Source organism: Rosa chinensis, chromosome 5 (genome assembly GCF_002994745.2).
Source record: "Rosa chinensis cultivar Old Blush chromosome 5, RchiOBHm-V2, whole genome shotgun sequence".
Lineage (NCBI taxonomy): Eukaryota > Viridiplantae > Streptophyta > Magnoliopsida > Rosales > Rosaceae > Rosa > Rosa chinensis.
Window position 1 is genome coordinate 2,005,808 of NC_037092.1, and position 25,206 is coordinate 2,031,013.

At 36.9% G+C, this 25,206-nt stretch overlaps 1 protein-coding gene and 1 long non-coding RNA gene across 6 annotated transcripts; one reads left to right on the forward strand and one right to left on the reverse strand.

Moving 5' to 3' along the window:
- Positions 1-13,927: 13,927 nt before the first annotated feature.
- On the reverse strand, positions 13,928-16,580 carry LOC121049415. Of its 4 annotated transcripts, none has more exons than XR_005800111.1 (5): positions 15,938-16,580; positions 15,639-15,829; positions 15,273-15,372; positions 14,661-14,739; positions 13,928-14,477 (listed from the first exon to the last, which is right to left on the reverse strand). It is a non-coding gene; the product is annotated as an uncharacterized LOC121049415 (long non-coding RNA). The 4 variants fall into 4 exon arrangements; XR_005800110.1 differs by having other exon boundaries at positions 15,273-15,386; XR_005800112.1 differs by lacking the exon at positions 15,273-15,372 and having other exon boundaries at positions 15,938-16,015; positions 16,132-16,576.
- A 6,263-nt stretch (positions 16,581-22,843) lies between these two features.
- LOC121049053 lies at positions 22,844-24,076 on the forward strand. Of its 2 annotated transcripts, none has more exons than XM_040505478.1 (3): positions 22,844-23,027; positions 23,111-23,212; positions 23,687-24,076. In XM_040505478.1, exons 1-3 carry the CDS (start codon positions 22,901-22,903, stop codon positions 24,013-24,015), a joined length of 558 nt encoding a protein of 185 aa, XP_040361412.1. In that variant the 5' UTR covers positions 22,844-22,900; the 3' UTR covers positions 24,016-24,076. The 2 variants fall into 2 exon arrangements, with proteins under 2 accessions (XP_040361412.1, XP_040361413.1); XM_040505479.1 differs by having other exon boundaries at positions 23,696-24,076.
- Positions 24,077-25,206: the final 1,130 nt, after the last annotated feature.

The window sequence follows — 25,206 nt, forward strand, 5'->3', positions numbered from 1 at the left end:
GGTCCGCCCCTGTGTTAGGTGTTTTCCTAATTCCATGTTGAAAACCTATGAGATTTGTATGCTCAACACTCTAGTATTGAATCAAATTCATGACAAGAAAACACTTAATACCAACTCTTGAGAATCTATCATCTAATCATTATGGTACAATTTTTGCTTGAACTGGTTAACAGTTTGAAGTACGTACTTACAATGCAAGTAAAAGGTCTTTGATCCCTTTTCTATATATAATTCAATAAAGGTACTTACTTTTAGGGTGATGCTATTCACACACCTTTTTTTTCTATTCACACACCCAATTTATTTTTTTATTACTTTAATTCAATTTTTTTTTATATAAATTAACCGAACTATCCTCCCTTATAATTATGTTTCTTTTTCCTTTTTCTTTTTTCTATTTGGCAAGTCAATCATCCCCAAATCCTAAACCCTTATTTTCCAGCAGATATAGAGGACTTCAAAACTTTTTTCGATTCTCTCTTTTCTTTTCCATCAAAAACTTCTTTCATAGTCATTCTATATCTCCAATGTGATGCTTTGAAGTTCAATTATGGCAGAACAAGAAACTTTAGACCCATCTTTGGAGAAAATTTTACATCTGATTTGCAATGGAGACATGGAAGAAAAATATGAGTTCAGTGATTATTCGAGCCCCTTTGAATCCATCATTCTTGATAAGATTCTAACTGAAATTATTTGGTGTATTTGAATCCATTGAGCAACTATAAAACTTTATAACAGCCTAATAATGATGACCATATAATGATAGACATGATTTGTTCTACTACATTATGCTAGTAGAACATAATATTGTCTCCACACAAAGATTGCAACTCATTGCATTCAATATTATGTAGAGCATCTCCAAATTATGTGCACATTATCGGCTACAGTGTGGAAGTTTGTGGCTGAAGTGGATAAAACGCTAATTTTATATATATATATATATATATATATATTTGAGGATGATGCACTTGGATTAAGAATCATAAACAAATAAGCATTGAGTTTGGTGCTTTGCAAAAGTATGAGGACAAACTTTGCAATTTGGATTCAATTGGATGAAGGTAATTACATGAGAAGCATATTCATTGTCTAATAATACAGGTCATTCCAGTTAAAAAGCGTACTATTTTTCCTTAATTTATAGGTAAAAAAAAATTGATTTATTGTATAATGATATTTGATTCATGATTAACTCGTCAAATGGAAGAAGAAAATAAACAGAATTACAAGAGAGGGTAGTTAGGGTAATTTAAAAAAAAAATTGAACTAAACTAATAGAAAAATAGAAAGGGTGTGTGAATAGAGAAAAATGGTGTGTGAATAGCACCTCCCTACTTTTAACATTAATCATTTATAATTCTTAACATGATTGAATGTAAGGGAGAGAGACCGAAACCTAAACCTAGGTTTCGCGAGCAGTGTGGCAGTGCTTGTTGGCTCCGATCTGCAACAGGGTGCTCCGGCGCTGCAAGAGGTACGAGGACAAGGCTTCATCTCGGTCATGCATTGCGGAGGCTACTTTGGCAGGAGGAAAGAGGCGAAGTACAGACTTTGTTGTGGGTTTGCAAACGAGACCGACGTTTGCTTTGGTGGCATCGGGCTTTATGAGAAGGAGATTGGCGTCATGGTTTCAGGACTGGAGGAGGAGCGAGGTTGGAGATTTCTGCTAGAGATCGGCGCTCGGATTGCCAGCTGAGGCTTGTGGTTCGTGCTTGAAGAACATGTTTTTATAGTGCGGTCCTCTAAAAAACATGTTTTTTTCAATATTATTTTTATTTCTTGTTAGAATACTACAAATGAGCTGAATGATATATAGAAGCATATAGATAATAGAACACAATATTTGTTTTGATAGAAACAACAAATGAATTACTTTATGATATAGCATAGATGAAAGGGAAACAGAACAAGTACATAAACATGTCCTATCAATTATTCTACCCTGCCAGTCAATCGACAACGGAAGTTACTTAGCAAAATTGTGACACTTGGGGGCAGTTCCCTTTTGATCCTTGTTCTTCTGTTTGGCAAAACCTTGTGCCTTATTCGCTTTTTGTCCATTCCTGCTCTTCTTCATCTTTTTATCATGGATATCGATCCTTCACTTCTTTTCACATTGTGCGTGCAATTTTAATATTGAGACGACAAGTTGCCAACAACAACAAGGTTATTGTAAGCATTGGGTGAGACTAAGCTTTCTACATAGCCGACACGATGAGGATAATAAATTCTAACTTCATCCTCTGTTGCAAAATATCCTCCTGAATCTTTGTTTGGATTGTAGGAAGCTGGTTTCCCAAGTACGTTCAATAAAATTTCTCCATTTTCCACGAACTATGTCATCGGTTATAACTTGATAATAAAAATACGGCCAAACATACATGGGATTCTGACCGTTTTTGTCCAAGAGTCTCGCACCCCATATTCCTTCATCACCCAAATAGCTATAAGCCTATAATTGAATCATTTATGTCAGTACTCGCAAGTAAGCATCATAAGCACCTTCTTGAAGCCCCCACTTCATCAATTAGTGTAGAAGAAACCCCAACATCCTGCGGCAGGGGCACTTCCGTGTATGTCTCGATCACTTGTTAAATCAAAGAAACAATTACTGCACTCAAGCTAGTTTTTGTAGCAACACATGATCTTGGAACAGATGCCCTCCAATGTAGAGCTCCACTGACAAAAGTAGAAGCCATATCAATAAAGCAAGTACCAAGAGGGGAGTCCTGAATCCTTCTCCAAGAATTCGTTCTCAGTCTGTACATTATTGAATTATAACTAAAGTCATCGCGATTATCTAACACATATTGTTGGGGAACAAATTTTAGCACCTTGTAGTCATCACTGTTGCAGTCATAACCAAATCCATACCTCCATTCGTGACCTATTCCTATTTCAGAAGTACTTGGTAATATTTTGGAGTCTGTTGTACTTGGAGTCCATAGCAACATCTCACCACTAAAATCTTCTTTTAGGCATATCAAGCCATCACAAGACCCCACAATACAGAAACGACTACGGCGGTCTCCTATCCGGATATTGATTGAAGTTTCGTCGAGCACCATGGAATCATTAACTGATCGAGTAAAACTCTAAGTTGTAAAGCAAGTCGGAATGATTCATAGTGATAAATGTCTTCTCTGACGAATTGATGATCACTTGAGATTAAGGAACACCATAACTTGCACACAACCCTAAATCTCAACAAGATTTTTACAGGAAGTTTTGCAAGTATTTCGGTCATTACCTCGAGTGGAAGGTAAGGCACCATTGATGATCCTTGTATCGGCTTTTCCATGAGTGCTTCTCTTCGATGGTATCTCACTAGAATCCTCCAGCAAACAAGAAAATATTTAGAGTTTATTGAATTCTGAAATGCACAAGGTCAATAAATTAAAAGAAGGAAGAAGACGAAGTGTGAAAGATTGACCTTGTATAAACACTGAGTATTAGAGAGAACTGTACGGTTTAAGGGGGTGCTCACCGCTCAGTTATATAGAGCACTTAAAAATTGAGAATTAAAAATTGAGAATTCGGGATCATCATCATCATCATCATTATGATCATCATCATTATGATTATCATGATCAATATTATTATCATTATCATTATTATTATTATTGTTTTTATTATTATTTGATTATTATTATTTTTATTATTATTATTATTATTTTTGTGAGATGAACATTCTTATCATTATTTAAGAGAAACCAACCAATTACTTCAATAATCTACACAAAGTCAATATGTCATATGGAGGTAGTCATAGACAGACGGCGGGGAACCTTTTTCCGGCGTTGTCTCAGTCAGGTTGTCGGTTTCTCTCCTCGGTTTCTTCCTAGGCGTGGAGATCGGTGAGAGAGGTTGTGGTTCTGAAGCATAGGTTTGTTTCGATCCTGGAGTAGGTGATCGGTGTTCTGATCGGTCGACCTGAGATCAAGGATCTGCTTGGTGGACCTTGGATTGGCTCCCCTTCAAGGTGGTGTCGGCGTCTCGGGCTGTCTAATCGAATTTGGAATCGGGTCAAGGTCGGGCTTTCGTTTTTGAGGTCAATGTTGATCTCCAGATTTGTGGTTGGGCTTGGCGTTGCCACGGTGGTGCGGTGCTGCTTCTGATAGGGGCAATGATAGCTGCCTGGGTTGGACGTCCCTCGGACTGGGAGCCGGCGGCGGAAGTCTGGCAGCAGAGTGGTGCTCTGGCCAACGTTTTTGTCTGGATTTGGGCCTCCGGGCCTGGGCCTGGACCATGTGGGCTTAATCCCTTCTGGGCCCATTTGAGAAGGTCTGATTCTTTGCAGAATTGGACCAGGTTGGAGGGTGCCTTGACACTCTCATTTATTACTTAGTGCTTTGGGCTGGTCTAACCCGAGAGTTTGACCTCCTTGGGTGATGTTGGGCCTTTATGGTCTGTCAAGTGCCAATCGTAATTCGGATCATGGTTCTACGGAATTGGTAACTATCTCAAGTTGGACTGGAGAAAGCGGCTTATGGATGATGAATTGATTCCTATTTGTTTGCTGGGAAGTAGTTTTCTGTTCGTACCACAATTGCGTGTCTGGCAGATGGAAGGTTAGAAGATGATTTTTCCTTAGAAGACACGGAGTTGGTCTTTGTCTATGGGTTCGCTTTACAAAGTGGGCTCAGATTGACTTGTAATGAGTTCACATTGCGTATATAGGAGCTTGGTCGTTATCTCGCCATTTTTTTGTCATTAAGTGTATGTTAGACTCTGGCTTTTTAACTGGTTATATAATACAATGAACCTTTATTTCAAAAAAAAAATAATAATAATAATTCTTATCATCGATATATATATATATATATATATATATTGAGAATATTTTTATCATTGATTAGATAATGTAAAGCAAAGTATGATACGAAATCTTAAATAAGTAACCCTCAACGTACGAGGAGAGGGAAACCAGTAGGAAATCTTTTTTTTTTTTTTTTTTTTGAGAATACCAGTATAGGTTTATTGAGATTAATTGATTCGATGATGATTAAGATTCAGCACTTGCTGGTCCGAGTTGCAGGGTGAGTGCAGTATGGAGTGGGCTGGGCCTTTTGGCTCATTTTTCCTCCTCTCTCTGGTTTGGGCTGGACTCAACATGATCCTAGTTTAAAGTTGTTCATTGTAGTGACCGGGTGGAGGGGTACACCACGAGGTCATTAGGTCCCAAGCTAGTGAAAGCAGAATAGGAGATTTAAGGGATTCTTTTTTCTTTTTTCTTTTAAACCTTAGCCCACTCCACTCTTACATATGTCAGTGAGAATCAAACCAATGACATTTACAATATTGGAATTATAGCTTACCAACAAGTCACAACTCACCAACAAGGTTGTCTAGGAATAAATTTAGTGATTAGTTTTTTCTTTGGAACAATGGAGCACGGCAACAACAATGGAGTTGACACTACTACAAAAAGTGCATCACACAACACCAATCACACAACGGAACAGAAATCGTCTGTTGTGTGTTTGAGCAAACTTTATTGCACAACGGTATTAGTGATGTTCTATTGTGTGAATGTCAACAAAGTGATAACTTTTTTCTCAGAACTACATTGCACAACACAATTAAGTATTGTCCATTGTCTGAGTCTTAAAAATTTAGCCGCAAATTTCCCTCCACTCTCGAGTCTTGGTTGCCTCTTGAAATCTGAAATTTGGGCTACTTAGTACAACGGTACTTGAGATTTCCGTTGTGTGATTGAAAGTTGGATGCCAAATTTTGAAGAAGCTTGCTTGAATGTCTTCTACAAGGTAAACCTAGTAGAAGCTGTAGAAATCAGACAACTGAAGTTATACTTTTCTGTTGTGTGAAGTGGGAACATAGGCGGCAACATTAATTTGAGCCAAAGTGCGGTATGCGGCATATTTCCCTCCATATTTTGACATTTTGATTTTATATAGTGCACTCTTACAACAGTTTGTTAGGCTTCTGTTGTGTGAGCGACTTTAGAATTTATTGAAGTTTAATTGTACCTCCTGCCCAGCCCTAGCCACATCGTGTCTGAAAGAAAAATGAAACTAAATGAAACCTAACCTCTCTCGAGCTCTCTCTTAGTCGTGAAATCCCTTTCTCTCCCCCTCCCACGAAACCCCCCTCTCGAGCTCTTTCAGTCATGAAACCCCTCTGTCTCTCTCTCTGTCTCTCTCTCTGTCTCTCTGTCTCTCTCTCTGTCTCTCTCTCTGTCTCTCTCTCTCTCTCTCTCTCTCTCTCTCTCTCTCTCTCTCTCTCTCTCTCTCTCTCTCTCTCTCTCTCTCTCTCTCTCTCTCTCCCCCCCCCTCCACGAAACCCCTTTCACTATCTCAGTCTCTCGATCTCCTTGCTTCTATTCTTTATCCCTTGAAATCCAAATCCTCTTCAGCGATGGAGGAGATAAGAGTGCCCTAGATCCACTTTCTCTCTCCTCTGTCTCTCTCTCCTCCTTGCCTCCAAACTAGGGTCAATTGAAGAGATGCAGAAGACGGAGTTGTCCGAGATGGCGGAGGCGAACGCGCTGTGCTGCTGCTGACCTCTTAGTGATTTGGTGCCGTCGCCGCCGCCGTTGGAGGCGTGAGCTGGTGGGACGACATCAACGAGTAGACTCAATGGCAGGACGACATCTTCTACACTCTCTGCGCTGCCTGTGCCTTCGTCTCCTCCATCACTCTGGTCTCTCTCTCTCTCTCTCTCCTCTGTATGATTCTATTTGGTGCTTGATTTTCTATGGATTTGAGTTTTGGATTTTGCTATTTATCTGAATAGTTTGAACCGCATCAATCAGTTTTGGATTAGAATACTAGTAGATTGTTCTATGGAGCCTAAACCCTAAGAAAAGTAGAATCTGATTAATTATAATTTGGTTGTGTAGTTTTACTGCTAGTGATGGACAGATAAGGGCTAAAAGCGATGTGGCCTTGTTTGTTGACATTAATATTTCTATGATCATAAAGAGGTCTAATTTCATTCATATCTGAAACACAGTGGATTCATATGCTTATCTACCTCCTAATTTTCACCACTCCATTAGGTGTGATGCATCTGCTACCCTTGTGGTGTTTGAAAGAAGGTTTGTCGCCCATAACTTATGATTGTTTTGATGGATTATCTTCTCATTCTTTCAAGTCCTTTGTGATCTTGTGATAGCCTTAGCATCAGGTTACACTTAAATGACCTTATTTGGCATTAAATTTTATTACTAGTGGAATTAAAGCCTTGATTTATCCAGCACAGTTTTCTTGATAACAAAACATTAACTATTGTTCTATATAGGAGATGAGATATCTCCCTAGCTTGCTGTCTTTTTGAAAATCATTAAGTACTCTTCAAGCGGCTAAAATACTGTCTGATGCTTCCCTTAGGCATTCCTCTCTGGATAATCTACATACTGAGCAGATTGTAGGTTCAACAGACCAGCAGCCACTCCTGGAAACTCCAGGCGAGGTAAATACTAGCATTGTGCGAGCTTTATGTTCATTATGGATACGATGTCAGTTTAGAATAAACTCAGAAGGGCTATCTACAGCATTTGGTTGTGGATATCTCGAATTTAGTCCTAAAAAATTATTAATGGGGTACATCTCTCAAGAAGATTTTTCTGTTTTTGCAAATTGGATTATTCATATTTTTGAGAGTCAACCAAATGAAACAATGTCCAACTTTTCCTTGTTGATGCAGAGAAACATACAGTTTTCATTTTTGTCATCGTAATTTTGTCTTAGTTGATAGAAATAAGATTTCATAGTCTTGTTTTCACTTTTTTGTAACAATTTTCAGGTCTTTCAACTACGGAAGCTTATTCCAACTTCTGTATCATATGACTTCAACATCCATGTAAGTAATCATTTACTTATTTGTGGTCATTCTTGATGGTCCTCACAATCTAATAGTGATTAAACATCATTTGAATTTCGGCAGATTATGGATTTTGGTAGGGGAATATCTTAATGTGAAGGTACTAGTCTTGCCTTGCTGGCCAACTCTATTGTATTCACTATTCATTATTTAGTCACATTTTGAAACTACAATTTGGGTAAAAAAATTTCTATTTTGGATGGAATTAACCCTGATAGGGCAGGAGATCAGATGTTCGAATAGTATCCCTTAGTTTGCTAAACAAACAAAACAAACTGATTAGTACAAACTGATTAGTGCTTTTGGCACATGGCATCCTAAGTTTGCTTTTCTCTTATAGTACAAAACTGGTAACAAATTTCTTAGTCATCTATGCATGCAAAATCATCATGCTTATTGTCTAGCTTCTTACGTTTCTGAGTTTTTGATCAGAACTCTAATATTTGAACATGACCACTAAAGAATCTTTGGTAGAATAGTTTTGGATTCTGTTATAGTACATATCACTTTATACGCGAGTTGGGCATTAGAGTTTGTTATCATGCTGTGATGGCAAATGGAATCATCAAAAAAATTTCAAATCATAGGACCCGTTAGGAAAGAGGCATTAAAATGGGTGTAGAATATGAATGTGGAAGTAGTTTCGCTTTGACATTTAAAGTTTACCTGGGAAAGAGTAAAATTGTCTCTGTGTGGATTTGATCAACTTGGGAAGGTACTTGAGTTCTCATTGATCTTGTTGGTTATTCAGTTATTCAGATTAAATGGATGCAAAGTTATTTATCTGGTCAATCCTTTAGCATTGGTTATATCTGTGGATGTATTTGCTAAGATTGTATAGGTACGTTTGTTTTGGAATTACATTATCTTTCAATCCCTCAACTTTGCAAGCAAGAACCATGCCTTAATCTTATCACTTATCACTTGTCTCGTCTTCAGAAGATCTGAACATCTTTCATGAGGTGACAACTGTCATGACGTACTATCTGAACATCTTCTATTGCTAGACAACTAGTGTTGACAAATTTGGAATCCACATTCTCAAAGTTTTGTATTAATATATATATACACACACACACACAGAGTGGGTAAGCTGTGAACTGTAGGTGACTTATTTTGTTGGTCTAACTGGAGATTATGTCTCAAACAAGATGCCATTTGCCAAAATGCATACCCTTTAGAAGGAGCTATGTAGTACCCTTTAATAAATTCTCAGCAAAATGACAGCCTTTTTTGCTTTCTGCAAGTCCCACTAAAATTCTCACACATATCATATCCTTCTCATATTAGTAGTTCATATATGCTTTTGATTCAAAGTTTTTTGGAAACTTATGCAGGGGCTCCTTATTTATTGTGGCTAATTGAGTTATGTTTCTATCTTTATCATCATAGCTATCAAACTTGCTGCATTCTTGTTGGTGATACCCAAATCACTGTTAAATTACTTGATACACCTTAATTTAGTCCTTGCCTCATCATTTCTTTATTTCTACATCCTATATCCTCTCCTGTGAATAATAATGAAGCTAATGAATTCTGATTTCTTCAGTGTATCCAAGGCTTGCCAGAGGGTGCACTTCGGCGTATTATTTTGACAGCTTCTGGTGGGGCTTTCAGGTGATAAATCATTATATAAGCAAGAATGAAAGCTTGTGATGAACTGAAAATTTTCAATTTCTGTTTCATATGGCACAAGGGGCAATTAAGCATTTTAAGTATTCTGTTTTCTAGCAGTATTGAGTTGGTGCTTAGTAGCAATTAAGCACTAAGTTCTTTACTTTTGACAGGGGCTAGAAGTCGTTGAAATTCTATGATATGCATTCCTCATGGAGTACTATTGATGTACTGTTAACAGTTAGTCTCAGTGGCAAAGACTTGACATGATGCATTAGATGTGTTCAATTGAAGAAGCTGATGAATTCTCATGCAGGTACCATCCTTTTCTTCTACTAGCATAAGGAATAAATATCTTTCATTTGAATTGGTTGTTTTCCAGCATTGGGATTAGTATTGAACATTTCATTGGTCATCTTAAAGGTATGGTGTTTTTCTTTGCATATTTGGTTTTCTAACAATGATCTGATCATCGTGCAGGCCAATTGTGAGTGAGACATTCGAGGTTAGGTTAAAGATAATGTTGTCCAGAGCATTGCAAACTTCTTCATGATCTGCAGGTCCAGGATTGCAAACTTCTGTCATGATCTGCAGGTCCTGGACGTAGCAAAAGCTTCAGGGTCATCGGAAGTATATAGAGCATTATATTTGTGCAAATGCTAGCTCTTTTGGATACATGAATGTATATATAGATGATTGACAACTTTTGGATACATGAATGTATATATAGATGATTGACAAATGCTAGCTCTTTTGGAACACTAGACGCTTGAATTAGAATACTTCATTACGTAAATATATTGAGCATTATATTTATGCAAATATTGATAATGAACGAGCGTAGGATGAATACACATTTGTCGTCAATCACACAATAAACCACTGAAAATCACTCAACGGTTCCTATAAAATTTTGTTGTCTCATTAGTACTCACACAACAGAAACAATAGCTATCAGTTGTCCAATGTTAAATCACACAACGGTCTCTATAAAATTTTGTTGTCTCATTAGTACTCACACAACAGAAACAATAGATATCAGTTGTCCAATGTTAAATCACACAACAGTATGGTATTACTTCCGTTGTCTGAGTGTCATTTTTCTGTTGTGTGAGAAGTTAACAAACAACAGCATATAATTATTTCTGTTGTCTGACCATCATCGAAACAACAATTGAATACGCCGCATCCAATTTCTGGCATTGGCATGCGTAGAATCGGTGCAACGGTTTTAACTTATGCGTTGTGTCTATGGTATACACACAACGGTGTTTCACCGTTGTTGGAGTGTGCTCATCACACAACACCGAGATAGATGACAGACATGGTCCAAATCACACAACAGATTTCCACCGTTGTGTGATGCACTTTTTGTAGTAGTGTGAAGTAAACAATTTTTTTTCTCATTGTTTTAGGAAGGGCCACTTGCCTCAAGAGTGCACAGAAGATTATGATCCAACTTTAACCTTGAACGAGTGAATGATGCAATTGTAACTTTTGATGCACATGAACTCCTTGGCTCATAGGCCATCAGAGTCAACACTACACCTCCATTATTGATTTGAATTTCACAGTCAGTTCGTATGGAACTTCCCAGCCAATTACACAACAGTAGTTTTCTTCAATTTCAAGTCTGCAATTTATTTTTGGTTTTCTATTTTGTTAAGTTGTTCGTCTACTTTTTTTTTCCATAAAAACTGAGTTGATGTTGAATGTGCATTCATGAATGGAGATTTAATCATTAACCACTACATGGAGTTTCTGACTGTTTACTTTGCTAGCTTAAACTGCACGCATGCTAGCAACGGTGGCTATTTAGCTTCCTGTGGTTATATAACAAGCTACATTACTGTTATAAAGAAGAGTAAAGCATACATTTGTCCTCGTACTAGTGACTAGCTGCAATTAATTTGGAATTTATTTTGTTCTTTCTAGTGCTGCCATGCTGTTTGTACTTTCTACATATCATATTTTCACAGAAATTTTCATATGAAAGAAAATAATCATTTGACAAACCAAAAGTTGAATCAAGCCCTAATATATAGGAGGAGTCCTCATGCCACCATGACGGCATTGCTTGGGGGTTCTCATGGGAGTCATAGCCTCATACGAGTTCTCATGCCACCCATGTATTGGCGTTGCTCAGGGATCTCTTCTGGGAGTCATCATGTAAGGGGTTGCTTGATCTCTCGATCATGTGAGTCCTCATGTAAAGCATTGGGGTCTCACACAACCAGAGCGATATGGTGTTTGTAACGGCAGCAGCCACGTTATCAAGGTCTGAAATACAATGCAGACGATCAACAACAACAGTTTTCAACCCTTACTAGCTGATCGGCTTCCTTTACCAAAACCATCCTGCCTATCATGTCCTCTTCCACCTCCAGAAAACCTCGAACTTCGACGAGGGGTTTTGTGATACCTTAAGCAGTGGGAGTCGCCCATTGTATCACCACTATTCACTTCAGGACTCTCCACATCTTGATCAAAGAACATGCAGATAGTTTCCTTGCTTGCATATCAGATAAAATGGTGATCAACTGCTTCTGCTGATCAACCTTAACAACGATGCCAGTTGCTCCTTGTTGACTACTACTTACAGCTTTCACATGCCGCCCTTCTTTAAAGCATGTTCTGAAGTGTTGTTTGATTGATGGCAACAGTTTCCGGGAGGCCTTCCATTTTGGGCAACAGAATTCTCTTTTCAGACCTAAAGAAAAAAAAAGGTTTGCCACATTTAAAGCATTTTATTTACGGAGTCTATTTTTACTTTTTTTTCTTTTTTTCCTTGTTCCGAGAAATGAAGACATAAAGTCTTAAAGACAGCTCATTATTGACCGAGGGGCGGATTCATGGGGTTTGAGGTTGCAGAAAAACTTTCATGAAGAGGGAAAGAGCCTAGGTTCTTACCAAGAAAAAAAAAATTAAAAGGGCAAGGGTTCACAACTGTAGTTTTCTTCAATTTCAACTCTGCAATTTATTTTTGGTTTTTTATTTTGTTAAGTTGCTCCCCTACCATTTTTTTCATGGAAATTGAGTTCTTTGTCTTGAATGTACATGCATGAATATACCGAAGGAGGGAGATTTAATCATTAAATCACTACATGCATGGAGTTTCTGTTTACCTTGCTAGTTAAAGATAACTTCTGGCATTATCGATATAGACAAATATAGAGTCCAACATGTAGTAATAGGTCCAATCACGTATTTCAAACTTTACAAGAACTTTCCAACAGACAGGTTCCAGTAATATAGATTCCACAGTGATTATTTCAAACTTTACAGAAACAGGTATTTGGAAAGTTAGAGAGGTTCCCGTATATATACATAACTAGCTAGATAGCGCAAACTTCTTGCTATGCAAAGCCATCCCACACTGAAATTAAGATTCCGGAACAACACACTTTGCAGAGTACGTTGATCCCTGATTCACGAATTAGGGTTCACGCATTAATCTCGACACCAGTTGGTGATACCACAGCAGTTACATGCATCATAACATGAAAGCAGAAATAGTAGATCTTATTAGATCAGGAATGGTAATGGTTTGTGGGGTTTTGCGGCGACCTCTATGCGTGTAAAAAATCAGGAAGAGCACGGCAGAAAAGGGGTTGAAGTAGACAATTAATTATGGTTAGGTTCAGCATAAAGACGCAGAGGTTAAACATCGACAACAAATCCCAATTTTTTTTTTTTTTTGTTTCAATGGTTAACGGTAAGGTAACAAGGGTTTGTTAGAATTAAGTGGACTTAACATTATCTAAAAGCATTAAGTAAATAGAACAATTGATCTAGCTAAATAAATAACAAGAAATATGTGATTATAACTCTAATACCAGTCACCTATCAAGATGTATATCTCTTGATAGGAGTAGGACTCTCATTGTTAATAACCTGATTAACATGAAGTGTTGTGATAAGTTTTAAGTCTCCTAAACTGATAAACATGAAGTAAAACGAGGATTCCTTATGGGATGAGTCCGAGGATAAGTTTTGGCCAATATATAAGGAAGAGAAAGTCCCTATCACTACTAGAATTTTGGCCTTAGACATCAGCCAGAAACCGATGTTAAAAAAAAAAAAAATCATCCAATGTCTTAGTGGGTGATGTTAAAGATCAGGAAATCTCAGACATCGGTTTTAACATCTGCTAAAAAATGACTTTGGACATCAGTTTCTTGTAAGGTCCTGATGTATAAAATGACTATAGACATCGTTTGATTTATAAAAAACTGATTTCGTATCCTACTATGACATCGCTTTACATAAGAAAGTGATTTATATATCAGTATTAGACATATGTTTTATAGATAGAATTGATGTCATGAGTCATTTATAACATCAGTTTGTTATTTCAAATTGTTGTGTCTTCATTCTTTTTACTTCAATTTCTAGTTTAGAAGTGATTACTAAATTAGTTTCTACACTAGAAATGTATCACAATGAGCATACCAGTGGTAAGCAAAAGAAAATTCTCATTAATATTATTGATAAAAACAATACAAAGAGTAGAGAGAAAGGGACATATGGCCTAAACTTCTCCATATACAATAGCAAAAGAAAAGAACAAGATTAAAGTTTCCTAAATAAACCATATGAAGACAAGTTGCTCTGTTTGTAGATACAATAAAAAGAAAAGGAGAAAAAAGTAGCAGTTTGTTATAAGATAAAAATACTGGTAACTTGAATTTCCAGTCCTTGGTGTAGCTGCGAATGAACCTAGCAAATACATGTGCCAATGAGTTGAGAACTAGTTTCACAGATATCCACTTAAATTGCAACTTCAAATCACAAAAAGTAGTTAAAAGTAGAGGGCAATGACTTAACATAATCGAATCTCTTGACCAAGGCGAGAGCGCGCATGTAGTAGTATTAAAGGGAGGATGCCATGTGCTGCCATCTTGTAGAGGAGGATGATGATGAAAGAAGACTAGGCGGGGATGTCACAACAACTGCATTGAAGATTGTCGCATGCTTTTTAGAGATCTAAGGAAGGAAAGCATGTCCCATTCCTGCAATCCAACAGTATCAACTGTATTATGCTTGATTCAGTAATACAATATATTGATTTGAGCAAGGAAAAGACATACACAACCCATATGAATCACCAAAACAGCAGAGAAAAGAAATAAGAGGCAACTGCAAAGCAAAGCCTCAGAATAACAGTTGAAGACCAACTAACAATTGCCACTCACCAGGCTGGAATAACCACACTGTGGAACACAGAATGATTGAATGGCAATACGACCAACACAAGAAATGTTGCTGTCACTTCTGTAGAATAGTCAAAAGAAAGTTAAAAACATGATAGCATATACAAAAATAAAATTAAAGGATAAAGAAGAACACTAACCATTAGAACATTGCCACCCAAAGTTCTTCTTAAGCAAGGATTAATAATTTTCATTACCCAAGTATTACACAGACTTGTGAATTATGACAACTCTTAATAACTCAACATCAGATATGAAGTATTTGACAAGAACCATTATAAGCATCAATTCAATGTGTTAAAATCAAAACCTTATAAGCATAGTTTTTAGATAAATTAACCATTTAATATTAAAATTCACCAAATGTTGGCCTTCATAATGAACTAAAGATTTAATAAGCATCTTAAACCACCACCTAGCACCATTAATATACTGTGACAATAATGTATTTCAATCTTGGGGCATACAAATGCACAAACCTATGTATCAATGAATCTTCTCTATTCCTCAAAATCGTTCTTTTTATTCAGAGGAAAATGATATTCTAATAATAAATTATTCAAGAGTTAGATGGTAAGACTACATAATACACACCTTATCAGCACTGAACTTGAGCTTGTATCGACATATTCTCAAATTTTTGTTTTCGCTCTGAGCTTGTTTATTGGAGTAGGATTGCATCATTCCTATTAAACTAGTTACAAAGTTCTGTTTTCAGACAACATAAGCAAGAAATCCAATCAACTAACTACCTAAGACAGGAAATTCTACAAAACAATATCGAAAGCAAGCTGACAACAAGACACCTAGAAATCTAAGAACAGAGCAACTGTATACAAAGAAAAAATTAACACTTGCAGAATACTAAACTTTGTTTTCAGCTAAAATTCAGCAGTCACATGTCAAATAAACTTAGCTGCATATGCATTTAAACATGAAGCCAGTTATATAACTTATCACCTTAGCCTCTTCTTTCCCCTCAGTAAGAAATTGCATCCTTTCTGTCAAGCAAGAGTAGGCTCTCTTCATACGAGCCAACAGGACAACCCTGGTCTGTAGAAATCCCAAAATTTTTAAGTTGTTTGCTCACAATATCAAGTGAAACCAATTCATGGTCATCTTCAAGTATCAAAACCACTTCCCCACTCCTCCTGATGAAGGAGATCCAATGGTGAGAACATGAATCATAACAGAGAACCTGTCAACAAAATTATTCTAGTAATATATTTGTACAAATATTAATCAACCAAGATACTTACCACATTTTTGCCAGGTGGTTCACGAGGGGTAATCCACCTCCAAAAAAGGCCATTTGCTTCACCGTCATAGCCATCGCCCTCAAATGAAACCCCAAACAAAAAAAAAAAAAAATTAAAATTGAAAATCTAAAACTGAAACCACACAAAATGGAACAGAATTCATCTCCATGTACCAAAAATCAAACAAACACTACCTGGGGAAATTGAATCTGGATAAAAAGGGGCCATCGTGAATCGATTCTTTATAGAAAGAGGGAGGAATTGGGAATCTCCGTCTGTGAGAATCAAAAGGATGACGAATTAGATCTGAAGGCGGAGGCGCATTCTCCTTGGCTTGCTGGAACTAGGGCTTGACGGAAGGGATGGGGATTAGAGAAGGACACTTGTTTGAGTTTGCTTTGCTAAAAATGTGTTTCATTTGCAGAGAGAGAAATTGTCAGTGGAGATGATGGCGCCGCCGAAGGGGCGGAGGCGGTTAATGAGAGAGAGATAGTAGCGGGAGTGAGCGGAGGAGAGGGAGGCAGTGGTGGCCGTGGAAAGAGAGCGGAAGAGGAAGGAGGAGAGAGCTAGGGTTTCGAGGAAGAGGGAGTGTGCGAAAATTGGGAGATAATAGTGAGTGAGATAGAAGGGGGAAAACTGACAAAGTGTGGGTGGAATGGAAATTTTGTTCCCCGCGTGTTCAAATTTTTAACTTCATCCGTTCCGCGTTTTTTAAAATTTCAGAATCAAATCGTAAATATCGGTCAGCAGTAATAAATGATGTTAATTATATGCATAGAAATCAGTATTTGAGGAATCTATGTTAATGATAATTTTTTACATCGCGTGAATTCCTCACCGACGTAATTGTCGTGATGTCTAAGGCCAAAATTCTAGTAGTGTATGTTCAACACTGCTCCTTGCATACATTCTCAGCCCCATTTTGAAGCATCTAGTGTTGAAGCATAGAAGACTTTCTTCCATTTGTGCAGCTGCTCATTCCTGATCTTAGAAGATGTCTGGCTCGATGAATGCTCTTGGACAAGCTGTGGCTTCAGGGATTGAAAGTGTCAAACCAGGTGATTACTCCTACCGAGACTAGGAATGCTTCTGGTGTGCTGCATAAATGTTTCTGGTTCTTGTGCAGGTTGTGTGTTATGTGATTTGTGATATGATCTTGTGTGCATCATGCGTTCTTACAGGGTTTAGATTAAAAACAAAAAATTAATGAAAAAGTGATGTGTTAAGGTTTAGGACTCTTAGATTAGACAAAGGGTTCAGATTTAATGAAATTGAAGTAAATTCACAGACTCCTCACTTTAGAGGAGCCGGATCCATTAATTATTGTTATTGTTTTAGGAAGGGTCACTTGACTCAAATGTGGACCGCTGGTTTTGTCTTTATACTTATGTCCTCAAGATAGATGATGTGGTTAGATGAGAAGTTTTAGACAATTCATGCAGCCGTAACGTCTTTCGATGGGGGTTATTGGCGCATAGGCCAACGAAATCAATATGGACCTTACCTTTTCACATCTAAGCAACTCCAACAGCTTCCCTATAATTTTTGTATTATAGGGAAGTAAAAGTCAAAGTTTTAGCCTCTTTTTCTTCTCCAACTCCAACAGATTCCCTATTTTACAACAATCTCTAAAATCTCCATATTATTCCTTAAAATTTTAGAGTTTGTTGTAAATATAGGGAATTTGGTTTTCTCTTTCCTCACTTTCCCTAAAATATGGATAGTTATAGGAAATCTGTTGGAGCAAAAGAGACTTATTTTTCCTTAAAGTAGAGAAAAATCAAAATATAGAGAATCTGTTGGAGTTGCTCACCAGCTACCCTGCTAATTCCACAACTGTAGTTTTCCAACGTCCAATGATCACATATGGAGAAAATTGAGATCAAGTGCAATATAATATGCCATGTCGTAAATGTCCTTGATTTCATTAATGTGCATGTGTGATGCTCGGTCATCATCTTTAGGGAAGAGAAAAAAACAAACAAACTGAATGAACTACATGCAGCTGTTCTTATAATTTCATAAAGAAAAGTAGGAATGCCGGTTCAATGAGGTGACTGAATTATAGACAACAAACTTGTTATAAATTTCTGTTAAAAAAGGGAGAATTCTTTATAACTATGGATATATAAGAAAAAAGCCTTCATATCTGCGTCTTGCAAAAAAGAAAATGGCCTATGTTTGAATCCTACATTAGCTCTAACGTACGCTACATTCATGCATGTGTGTTTCACTAATTCGACGCACGAATAATGACCTGCAACAAAGCCTCCGTGCTCTTATTCACATAAACCTGCACTCCAGTTTTCAAAACAACTTGGTATGGAAAACTTTCCGGAGGCAGGAATGTATCCCTGGGAAGCTGGTAAGTATAATTCCTCACATATTGATATATTCGCAAAGCGTCCTCTTTAGACTCGCACACCACTCGGTGAAAGTAAAAGTCTTGCTTCTTCACTACAAGATGAGCTGCTATTGCCTTTCCACCTTGTTCCCTGTCAAATTAAAAATAAAAGGGATAACTATGAATACATATAGTGATACACACACACATTGCCAGAAGAACACTTTCATTTATACATATGTACCTGAAATGATCTATGAGTTGAGATGCAAAGATGGGTCGTCCGAAACTAGTAGAATAAACCAAGAAAAGCACTCTCGGTTCATATTCGTGGAGGTTGTAATGTTTAGAGTCCAATGGTGAGCGGACAACGGGTTTTTCAACATCCAACGCGTTGAGGCTACGTATCTTTTTACATGGTTCTTTATCATGCACCTTATAAACTGGATTAAAAAAAAAAAAAAGTAGACAAGATTCAAGTGAGAATGAGAAGAACATGTATATTGGAGTTAATTTGTATATATGTTAAACATATAAAAGAAAGAAAAAAGGATAAGAAATATTACTGTTTAGAGGTCCACCACTGAACTTATCGAAGAACGTTGCATTAAATAAAGCTTTTAAAGCCACGTCAACAACTTCATCTTCATCCAACAACAGAGACTTATACCTAGAATAATTATGCAGCTCAGGTTAGATTTAAAAAAAAGAAGAAGCAATTCAGTTTGTGTACCATGACAATGTGAAAGGGTGAAAAAATTATCACTACTTACAATTGGTGCAAAATTGTATTAGCATGTTTAGAGCCAGATCCTAGTGATGTAAACATAGACGAAGAATACACCTGTTCAGACGTAATTTTACTGTCTTTTATGTAAATGCGATAAATTTGAAAACCCTGCAACAAAAATTAATTAGAAGTTATATCATTATAAATAGGATAAAAATATTTTTAAAAAAATATTTCGAGGTGATAGGACGTAGTTGTTATTACATTGTCTGTATCCCATCCGGCAATGAGGGCACCAAATAATTTGTTCTCCTTTTCACATAGATCATCTAAATGTGTCCAAGCCATTTGTAATGCATAAGGAACGGATTCACCCTTCTTCTTGAACTGTGTTGTCAAACAATTGTGGTTAGACGATTTCTTTTTCTTTATATATATATATATATATATATATATATATATATATATATATATATATATATAGAGAGAGAGAGAGAGAGAGAGAGAGAGAGAGAGAGAGAGAGAGTGAGAGAGCATGGTTTTGGATTTCCTTACCTGGCGCGAACATTTCCTTTTCACATATTCGCACAACTTGATACAATCAACAACCGTCCCCGTCATTATGGCAATTATATGGGAAGATATTGGAAACATTTTATCCTTATCGTCCATAACTGGAAATATGGAAGGAATTAGGTATAAAGAAAAAGATCTTAAACGTATATATACTTAGTGACCGAGTATAAGAAACAAGGAAGAGTTATAGATTAATTACTTTTAAGTGGTTTTTCAGACTGCCCTTCATTTGAGGACCTAGAGTCAACGCCAAGTATGACTCCCCCCTGGTAGAAAAGGGCGACTATTGTGGTCCCTTTAAACTCAGATTCTGAAGAGTACTGCCGTGACATGCTTCCGTCGAGTTCTGAGGAGTATTTTGAAGTTGTGCAGCCCATGCTTCTGTAAAAAGTTAAAGAAAGATAAAAACGTCCTAATGGGGTTAATTACTTGTAATTGGTAAAACTATCAAGAAAATCCCTTTAAACTATAATGTAATTGGCGTACGTAGAGCGGTTTATTCTAGCATGCACTAACAGCAACTACCATGCATTGAACGAACAATGAGTGATAGCATAAGAGATACTACCGAGCTTACTAATACATGTCAGAAAAGAACGATTTGTATATATATGCATATATAACAGATGCATGGTTTTATCAAAAAAAAAAACAGATGCATGGCTCCTCATAAAGTACGCAAAAGCAATTGATACCAAAAGAGGAGATCTTTTGAGAAATTATTATTATTTTTAAGAAATCCTGCGCGCATAAATATTCAAAATAAAACAGTATTGTAGAGGTCCCAAGCAACGTTACAAAATATTACTGAAGATTAATGTTCTTTCGCAACTACTACGTACTTAATACTTTGGGCTCATGCAAAGCTACCAAAAAGAAAAATAATACTACGTACGTACTTTGCGCAATGCAAGAAGAAGAAGGATGTTTAACCTGCTGAGAATATCGTGAGAGATAATGCTCGAACTTTTGTATTTTTCAATAATCTAATCCAGGGAGATGCTTTTATAGAGCATTAACCCTTTAATCTAATAGGAACAGGAAACAATAAATCGGGAAATAATAAAACTAAATCTACAAGCTAGTATAAACAAGGAATCATAATGTAATTTTGAATTAATTAAGCAGGTAGGAAATAAAACTTAGTTAGATTAGGGAAACTAAAACAGGCAATACATGAAAGACTTGTCAATTATGAAGCATGCATCTTCCTTTGCCTGGAGAAAACTTTTAGTGTGATCCTTAAGTTAACATATGCTGATTTGATCTCAACGCACCCATACGATGCTGACAATTCAGCCAGAACCAACTAATGACTGAAAAATGAAAAACAAACAAAGATTTTTTTTTTGTTGTTGTTGTTGAAAGGAATGTATATTGAATTAGCGATTGAAATCGTTTAAGAGAATATCCCAATGGGGAGCATACAAAGGCCATAAATTGTTTGACCCTAGAGCTAAGATAGACTGCATCAACAAGTTGTTCTTGTAATAAAACACTATATGAAACTTTTCTAGAGAAATTAGCAAACACTACAGGTAAATCCTTAGTCTCCTCAAGATAATTATCAACAACAGAACTATTGTAATGACCTTGAAATTTGTAGACCCAACCATCAAAATTTGTAATCCGGGGATACAAAAGATCTACAAACCACCAAACTAATCAAAACTAGACTTGTCCCAACATAAAGAATACTAGGGATGGGCACCCAAAACCGAAGTCCCGATATCGTCCCGAAATCTGCCTGTACGGGCCGGGATTAAAATTAAAATTTTACTGTTTGGGCCCGTCCCGTCCCTTTTTTATTAAATAAATTAAATCTTTAATTGTTTTATATACTTGGCTGAGTTTGATTGGATGATTTAGTCAAATATATGGGAACATGAAAGAATGACCACACCTTATCACTAAACCTATTTAACCTAAAAGGCTAATTCGATCCCCAATACTCAGATTTGAGACTCTCTTCTCCACTCTCCAATTCCTCTTCTATTCTTCATCTAAATCCCCGATCCCCAATTTCTTTCCAATTTCCCCAAATTTTCTCCTGTTCTTCAGTAATTAGTATTGACTTCACTTCCAGTCCATTTCACACTTCGATCATCTCCAGTTCAATTCTTCGATTCAAATTTTGATGGCTAGAGGGAAGATTGGAAGAAGCAAGTTGCTCATCCACCTGCTTCGGGGCTTGAAGACCATTCATCTCCAGTTCAGTTCTTCTTAGTTAAATGAATTAGGCTGAGTTAATTTGTAAGTTTAATTGGTAACTTGATCTATAGTCTTACAATCTCAGTAAGCAATTATGCAACTGTTCATATATGAGATTTTTAAGTTGATTGTCTGATCTTAGTATAAACTTGAGTGATTAACTAGGGTTGATCAATCATCAACGTGTATAAGCTTGGGTGATTAACTAGGGCTGATCAATCATCAACGTATAAGCTTGGGTCATATATTATAACCAATGATTATATGATGTTGTTTTAGTTTGCCGTCTGCAGGTTATATATATATATATATATATATATATATATAGAGAGAGAGAGAGAGAGAGAGAGAGAGAGAGAGAGAGAGAGAGAGAGAGAGAGAATGGCAGGTTTCAGTTCTGGAAATGATGAATGAAATGAATTAAAGTTCAAAATAGCTCTCGTCCTGAAACCGTCTCGACCCGCACCAAACCCGTTCGGTTTCGGTACCCTCGGTATCAGTTTTGAAAAACCAACATCCCGACCCGTCTCGACTTATAGTTCCGGACCCGGGATCGGGATTACCACAATTTCGGCCCGTCCAGGCCCGTGCCCAGCCCTAAAGAATACTACTTGCCAAGACACGCAATTATGGTACTCATAAAGACTTTTTGTAGAATGTAGAAATGAGCAATTCACCCGAAAGTAAAAGCAGCACATCCACATGAATAAAAATAGCACAATTAGGCACACACAAAAAAACCGGTAAAAAGTCTCTATTGGTAATTTATTTATTTTTCTGGTTGAGAGAATTCTCGATAAGCGTTCCCTAAACCCTAAACGACTAATGTACTTTCCTAACAACAATGAACAAGTTCCAGAACAAGATCCAAACCAGGAAACCTCACAACACAAGGAAAAAAATAATAATAACCGCACCACGTGGCATTGCACTATTACAATCGACCATGGTAACATCATATACCCCGTCTTTTATGGATCTCACTATATATACGTTCTCTCAACGCCGAAACGAAAAACCTAAACCCAACTTGTCCAGTCTCGGTCGTAATCGAAGACCTTCTCAGAGAAAGAGACTGCTTTACATTCAAATCGAACCAGCTATGAGTATCTGGATGATCTGCAACCAGGTGTACCATAAGGCTCCTGGTATGCTTTTTGTTTCAGGGTTCCTGAAGAAAATTATGCGCCACTTTCTTGGGCTGCTCCGAGTGTTTCGAGGAGAACAAGGTTTGTTTTTTTGTTTTCTTATTTATTTAAGTTCTCGTCGATTCATAAATTTTAACCTAAATCCAACACTCTCTCTTTCACAGATACAGCCGCCAGCGCAATTGGCCAGCACCAGAAGCAGGCTCCGCCGGCGAAGCTTCATGATCCTCGACCGGGAGAACTCGAGGAGATTCTCATCGCTACTGGTATGCTTTGATTTATTTTTCCTTCTTTTTTTTTTCTGGATTTTGTTTTTCGATTGAATGAGAATGGTTGGAATTTTATTGGCTTTCCAAAAAATAAAAAATCTGCTTTGCGGTTCTTTTTGTGAATATAATTTATTATTATTATTATTATTATTATTATTATTTTTAATCAATGTTACGTCTTTGGGTTTTCAATATTTGAAAATTCTAAAACTGCAAGATTACTATCTTATATTAGTGTATTTCGACCACCAGATGTTTTCCTATAAAAATTAGCTAGTTTTCGAGAGTTTTAATGTTGGAAGAACATACAGCTTGTTCTCAGCTGTCCCTTCTTGGAGTAAATATTATACCAAATTTTTTTGGATCAATTTCTTCTCAATCCCCGTCTTGGTTTGTGCATCATACATGTACAATGCTATGTTGTCACAGTAGTACTGATTTTTTGGTTTTGTCCTGATCAAACAATGGAAGTGCAAACAGGTTGCAGGGTAGAAGAACTTGACCCTTCTGATGACAGGCATTGTAGGCTTTGCGATACAAGTGGTGATCATAGTACTGAAACGTGCCCCGAAAGATCCAAGGCATATGTAGTGCTTTGTGGGATTTGTGATGATGGCCCATGCGAAAATGAGGCTGACCACAAGGAAGAACATTACGAAGAACTCCTTTGTTGTTATATTTGTAACAAGGTTGGTGAGCACTGGACTGAAAATTGCCCTGACAACGATTGTGACTTCGATCCTCCCAACGGCTGGGACATTACAGAGAATAAACGGATAGATTTGTTCCCTCCGTTATAGGCTATCAGTGCCAATATCAGCTTAGCTTGTGATCCTCAAATATTTTTAAATTTACCATATTAGATAGATTGACCTAATTATCAATTTGATGATCAAGTATTGAAGTGTAAGTTGCCTTCATTTTCAAATCGAAGTTATCGTTTATTCGTTTATTAGTTCTAAATCACAATATCATGCTCAAAAAGTGAACGAAAAAATATCAAAATATCATCTGATATGTCAAAAAATGAATAGTAGTGTAAGGTTCTTCGGCACCTTGCTTGTAGAGCGACTAGAGCCTATAGCTCAAGAAACAAATATTTATAAGTGTCAAAATGAAGCTAAGACGTCTAAAGCAACCAGCCGTTGAGTCAATTCCTCTACTGGTAGTACAAAAGATCAGTCACTTCTAAGTGAGATTAATACGTGTGAGCTGGAATTTAAGGATCCTGTGCATGTGAGGCAGTTAAAATGACGAAATGAAGCGTTTCTGGTTGATGGGTTGAGAGTGTACAGTTGACTGACAAGTGTCGCACATCTGTCTAGTGTTAGTATAATTAGTTAGGCTAACTACCATATAAGCGTGAATGTAATACAGATTAGTGGTTAATTAAGCATATATTTGTACGTCTCTCTAACCTAAACTTTCTTTGTCCAAAAGAACAAAAAATATTTCCATGAGATGATCATGTACGTATAATTGAGTTGAAGAAACAGGAAAATGTTCATTCTACAAAAAAAAAAAAAAAAAAACAGTTTCTTATACAAGTGAAATAAAACATCTATATATCGACTTGCGCCTATCACTAGAATAGTAAGTGATATCCAATCCTAAATAAAGAGCATCTCTTGAAACCTTGAAGAAATAAGGCATGCATCCAAGCTGCATTATATATCCAAATCTCTCATAACGGGAGTGAAGAATCATGCAAACCCACCTGTAAATGTTTTATGATTGGTGTCTGTATCTTTAATTTCAGATCCAAGTTAACAACCAAAATCCTTGATTGTACGTCATCTTCCTCATAGTACGTTCTTGATTCTTCTCTGCATCACAAGTTGGATTTCTTCCATTGAAAATGGATTGCTCTGGCAGCAAGACTAGACACGTACGTTAAGTTTCTAAATTCCAAACCCATTGCAAATCAACTTAATTCTCAGGGGGTCCTATGCAACTTCATCTAGTTGGGCAGGTATTAAGAGGTTTTGGCC